General features: G+C 35.6%; 1 protein-coding gene across 1 annotated transcript; it reads right to left on the minus strand.

Moving 5' to 3' along the window:
• Positions 1-375: 375 nt before the first annotated feature.
• On the minus strand, positions 376-1,278 carry LOC146949346 (uncharacterized). Its single transcript, XM_085748519.1, has 2 exons — positions 1,171-1,278; positions 376-1,092 (listed from the first exon to the last, which is right to left on the minus strand). The coding sequence occupies exons 1-2, from the start codon at positions 1,276-1,278 to the stop codon at positions 376-378; spliced, it is 825 nt and encodes a 274-aa protein (XP_085604645.1).
• Between the last annotated feature and the right edge of the window lie 4,817 nt (positions 1,279-6,095).

Below are 6,095 nucleotides of genomic sequence, written 5' to 3' on the forward strand. Positions count from 1 at the left end.
GTATTCCTATACCACAAAAATACAATCATATAGAAATAAAAACATAAGATAAGAAGAGTAATACAACACTCACCACATAAAAGTCAAAAACCAAATACGAATGAAGGAAATAAAAATACGGAGTTTATGCAAATGATGCATGAAATGCAATCGAGACCATGATCCGGATATCGCCCCAATTGGCATAATATTATAATCGCCCCATTTGGCACCTAATACAAAATCGCCCCATTTGGCAGAATGACAAATCGCCCCATTTGGCACAAGGATAAATCGCCCCAATAGGCACAATGATAAATCGCCCCAATTGGCACCTATGACACAACTATATGCCATGCTATGCATGATGTATACTCCTTTAGGTCATCATTACTTTCAGGAAAACTTTAATCGATTGGCTTTGAGGAAGCGAGTAATTCCTGGTTCTGGGAATATCACGGACTTATGAGCACAATCCAAAAGAACAAAATGACTGGTTAGCCAATCCATCCCAAGGATCACTCCTAGACGCTTTAGAGGAATACAAATTAGATCAACTTTGAACTCCATACCCAAGATAGTCAAAGGACATTGTAAGCATGCCTCATTAAGAGTGACAGGTTCGGACGATGGTATAGTGACCACCAAGTTAAATGGTAAATAAGTAACAGGAAGTTGTAGGGAATCAACACATTCCCAAGAGATAAAAGAATGTGTAGCTCCAGAATCATATAACACTGGAAATAATTTGCCGTAAATTTCACACTCACCCTGGATTAATTCTGAAGGTTCCTGCGCTTCCTCAGCACCAATGGAATAAACACGTCCTTGAGCAGTAGGGCGTCCAACCTGGTTGTTGTTGCCTGCAGGTTCCTTATGTGGTGCTCGACGGTCTCTAGCAAAATGGCCTGATTGGTTGCAATTAAAACAGACAACAGCATGGTGGGGGCACTCATTAGCTTTGTGGCCTTCCTTCCTGCAATGGTAGCATCGAATAGGTTGAGTTGGACCTTTTCCTGCATCTTGAGGCTGGCCTCTGCTATTTCCTTGTGGTCTTGTATTCTGCCTCTGCTGTTGATAAGGTTTGTTCCGATTTTGCTGACCGGTATGTCCCTAATCCACACAACTTCTTATAAATAAACTCCAAAAATTAAATGTAAAAGAACAATCATTCAAAATTTTAACATCTACCTGAGATCTCATTGGTCCGCCTCCTCCATTCTTGTCTGGGCGTCCGCGCTTCATGAGTTCAACCTTCTTGCATTTCTCCACTAGCACTTGGTATTGGCGAATCTCCATAGGCTATACGATCTCCCGGATCTCATACTTGAGGCCATGTTCAAACCTCTCACATAGGTACTCTTCATCTGTCTGGTCACGAAAGTAACGGAAGTATTTGGACAACTTCTCAAACTTGGATGCGTATTCAGCAACTGACATATTTCCCTGATATAAGTTGAGGAATTGCTTCTCTTTTTCAGCTCTAGCACTCTTAGGAAAATACTTGTCGAGGAACTTCCTCCTAAAAGCCTCCCAAGTTAATTCTTCCCCGTTGTTCTGCATTATGCTCTTAGCACCGCTCCACCAATTCTCTGCTTCCCCAATCAGCAAAAAAGGTTGCATACTCCAGCTTAGTCTCATCAGTGCAATGCAGAACTTTGAAAATCTTCTCAACCTCCTGTAACCATAAGTCAGCCTTATCAGGATCGTGCTCACCTTCGAATCTTGTCGGGTTGTGGCGTCGAAACTCAGCTAGTCCTCTGGCAATTGCCAACTCTGCTTCTCTCTGTTGCCTTTGCTCATCCCTCTGAGCTTGGTTTTGGGCTTGTTGAGCAGTTGCGGTAGCTTGCTGAGTCATGGCCGCCGCCATTTGACGCACTGTCTCCATGATTTCACCCATATTAGCTCCATTCTCGGTGGTTGCGGTAGTAGTAGTTCTCTGAGGTGCCATTTCTAATCCTACAATTTTATCTGAGTTAGAAATACTCTAACTTATGATCTCGACACTTGGGTTATTCACATAATTACTCTTGTTATTGCTAAACAATAAGCTCGGTTTGTAAAGTAAAGGGTACAAGGAAAAGGGGTTCCCAGGAAAGAGAGGTGGGTCACTAGGACCGCTTAAATACCAAGGCTTTCCTAGCCAGAATCCCTCCCACACGACCTCTTTACGATACTACACCTTACTTATGTCATGTGAGTACCTAGATTAATTAAAGGGGGCTCCTAACAATCCCTAGGTACAAAATTTGTAATACTATTTAATACAATAAGTAAAATTTAAACCATATAGTAAAACAAATTAATTTCACACATCACATAAACATGCGTCATACAAGGTCGTCTCACCCCAAAAATATTTGTCCGAGGATTATTGCTCTGATACCAAGGCTTTCCTAGCCAGAATCCCTCCCACACGACCTCTTTACGATACTACACCTTACTTATGTCATGTGAGTACCTAGATTAATTAAAGGGGGCTCCTAACAATCCCTAGGTACAAAATTTGTAATACTATTTAATACAATAAGTAAAATTTAAACCATATAGTAAAACAAATTAATTTCACACATCACATAAACATGCGTCATACAAGGTCGTCTCACCCCAAAAATATTTGTCCGAGGATTATTGCTCTGATACCATAATGTAATGCCCCGGAATTTTAATCCAAGACATTGCGTCTAATTTGTTTTAGTTTAAGAAAACTAACATTTTTTTTAAACAAAAAGTTGGTTAAGCATCGCTAAAGATAATTTTTATTTTTTATTTTAGTATACTCCTAGTCCTATACTACTTTAAACTGTTACTTTTACTAAATAAAGTTCTAAGAGACCGATCTACTAACAGTAGAACTTCATAAGCAAATAACTCAAAATATCTAACGTGCTAGTTGAAAAAAAACAGCATAAGCTTCCATTAGTTCATATAAATATTAGCAAATGAGGTTCTACGTAAATTCATTAGGTTAATAATCGTGAAATGATTAGTTATTGATGACCATAGAGTCTAACTTCGATGAAAGAAACAAAGTCTGAAGGTGTCAAGATAGTTATTATTACAAAATATGTTTATTGAAAACCCATTTGTTTTTCCCCGCGAGCGCTTCAACAATGCAACACACCATCAATTTTAAAGTTCTTCTTTGATACCTAAAATGTTGGTTGTAAGGGGTCAGTATTCCTATACCACAAAAATACAATCATATAGAAATAAAAACATAAGATAAGAAGAGTAATACAACACTCACCACATAAAAGTCAAAAACCAAATACGAATGAAGGAAATAAAAATACGGAGTTTATGCAAATGATGCATGAAATGCAATCTAGACCATGATCCGGATATCGCCCCAATTGGCATAATATTATAATCGCCCCATTTGGCACCTAATACAAAATCGCCCCATTTGGCAGAATGACAAATCGCCCCATTTGGCACAAGGATAAATCGCCCCAATAGGCACAATGATAAATCGCCCCAATTGGCACCTATGACACAACTATATGCCATGCTATGCATGATGTATACTCCTTTAGGTCATCATTACTTTCACAATTTCAATTAAAAATTTCAAACTTTCATCAAACCTTTGTTCTCAAAACGACAAACAAAATCTCAGAATATTAAATGCCATGCAATGCCACAAATATGAGACTCTTTCCCACTACACATGATATGCCACAAAAATTATTTTCTATCACTTTACTTATATTAAAGTTTCCTCCATTTATTAGGAATAGGGCTCTACTACCAACCTAGCCTATGAGTTTATGACTACATGATTGTACGGAATACCGCCCTTACCTTTGAGTGATTTTCCTTCAACTCAAGACGTCCCTAAGGTTGATTCCGCACCAAATGCACGAGCAGTATTGGGATTCTACGGAAAATAGAAGTACGAATTAAGAGATTGATAATTTTACTCTGAGAGAAGGTACAAATCTTAAGGAAAAGACTTAACATAGGAACAAAGGAATGGAAGAGGAAAGCAACAAGATTTTACCTTCAGACCTACTAAAGAGTAGAGTGGATAGGGACTTAGAATCTGGATGAGTACGGTGATGGTGATAATGGAATTATTGGAGAATGACGCTACCCTTTTCTTTTGTTCTCTTTTACTGACCAGTCTCGTGTATAACTATTGTGTAGATGAGAATGATTTGAAATATTAAGAGTCTGATGGATCAATGAAAGAAACGTTACCAAATCCAGGTGAATTAAGATGGAAATTAATGAGATTGAAGGTAGTATTAAGAGAGAATTATCTTGGTCAAAGGTATATAATTTAGCATGAATGGGAAAATTCTAGAATTTGTACTACACGGTTCTTTGGGATTTTCCTAAAGAGATTGATAACAAGTTGTATGGGACACTCATTAATTAATCAAATAAATTGGTCAACTCTCCCACCATCGAAAAAATAATAGTGTTGGAAGGCAATAATTTCTTTCAATGCCAACATATTACCTCTAATTTTGGTCAACACTCCCACCTATAACATATTCTCCTTACCAATTTAATTACTATTAATTAACGGTTTCTACAGGAAAAATTAAGAGAGGAATAATACAATGATCATGATATACATGCCACATAAAGGAGAGCAACACAATTCATTACCAATAAAACCAAATCTAGAAATTCGATTATTTATTTTAGGACAATTTAAATACGTTTTGGTTATTGGTTTATGCCTAACAATAAGCTACATCTCATCTAATAACTTAGTCACTACCATCTGTAGATTTAATTTGATTCGACAAAATAAAATTCACACAACACATATCAACTAAAATCAAGTAAAATAAATAAATAAATAACTTAACACAAATATTTAATTTAAAATTTCAGGGCGTTACATCTCCAATGTTTCTTTTGCTTATTGTATATGGTGTCTACAATGTCTCTTTTGCTTATGGCAAGTATATGATGTTACCTGCAAGTAATTGTCTACATATGGTGACAGTATTTTTGGCCAAAAGATAGGTTTGTATATTAGTACTAGCAAGTTTGTGTATATTTTGTGTTTTCTACAAGATGTAACTACGTTTGCCTATGTATTGGGCAATCAATATAAGTACACAACCTGTGTTTAAAATGTTTGAATTTACATAAAAAAAAAACACATTTTTTTTTCATTCTTTTTTTTTTTTTTAACATAAAGGAGCTAAGCCCAAAAGAAAGAAAATCAATTTATTTCCAACAATGTCTATCGTGTTTTTATTTAACACAAGCCAACGTTGTTCTATATGCTTCTCGAATTGTTAAAAGCAGTGTTCCATAAATTGGATGTTAACTCGTCTGAGTTTACGTTTTTAGGTGCCAAAAACGCGTTAACTCGGAGTTAAACTCGATTTTTGGTGAGATTAAAATGTTTGACGAGTTTGACCGAGTTAACAAGTGTTAAACTCGGTAAACTCAGAAAAACTTTTTTTTTATTTTGGGCCTTTTTTTTTTGTGGCTAATTTTCTTTCAAAACTCAATTCTTTTTTTAGACCCAATGTACTGAAATTAAAGTTGAAGTGAGTTCAAGTATTTGGTTCTAATATTGAAAACTCTTTATCTTATGGTGAAGAATTTGATGAAGTTGGAGATGAAGACACCGATGATAATGATGTTATGAAACTTTAGAAGAATTGAACTTTTGAAGAAATTAACTATTTTATTTTTTGGATAGGTTCATTAACAACTTTAGAAACATGTGAAACTTGGATGATTTAGAGTCTTATGAAACTTATGATTTTCAATTTAATTTTGTATTTTGATGCTAAGTTGAACATAACTCTTTATTATGATGTTTATGTATACTTTGTTTTTATAATTAAGTCATATTTTGCACTATTGACCTATTTGCAATATTATATTAGCTTACATATGTCATGTATATAATAAATTTTATATAATTTTAATTTTAGGTAAACTCGTACGAGTTTATGAGTCGAGTTTACGATTCGAGTTTACATAAGTAAAACAAGTTGAGGTAAACTCTCGAGTTGTAAAACCTTGGTTAAAAGCTTCTCAGATTATGGGATTGCAGACTCGATCAATGTTTTTTGAATTGGATTGTAACTCCCAATCCGAGGGAACTGAAGAACAATCACCTAGTCAAAGCA

Source organism: Medicago sativa, chromosome 2 (genome assembly GCF_051527215.1).
Source record: "Medicago sativa cultivar Bolivia chromosome 2, Bolivia_mono, whole genome shotgun sequence".
Lineage (NCBI taxonomy): Eukaryota > Viridiplantae > Streptophyta > Magnoliopsida > Fabales > Fabaceae > Medicago > Medicago sativa.

Coding starts and splice junctions, on each gene's coding strand:
- LOC146949346 (XM_085748519.1), bottom strand. CDS start 1,278: ATGGAGATTCGCCAATACCAAGTGCTAGTGGAGAAATGCAAGAAGGTT. Junction 1,093..1,170: donor GCGGACCAATGAGATCTCAG/GTAGATGTTAAA, acceptor TGTGTGGATTAG/GGACATACCGGTCAGCAAAA.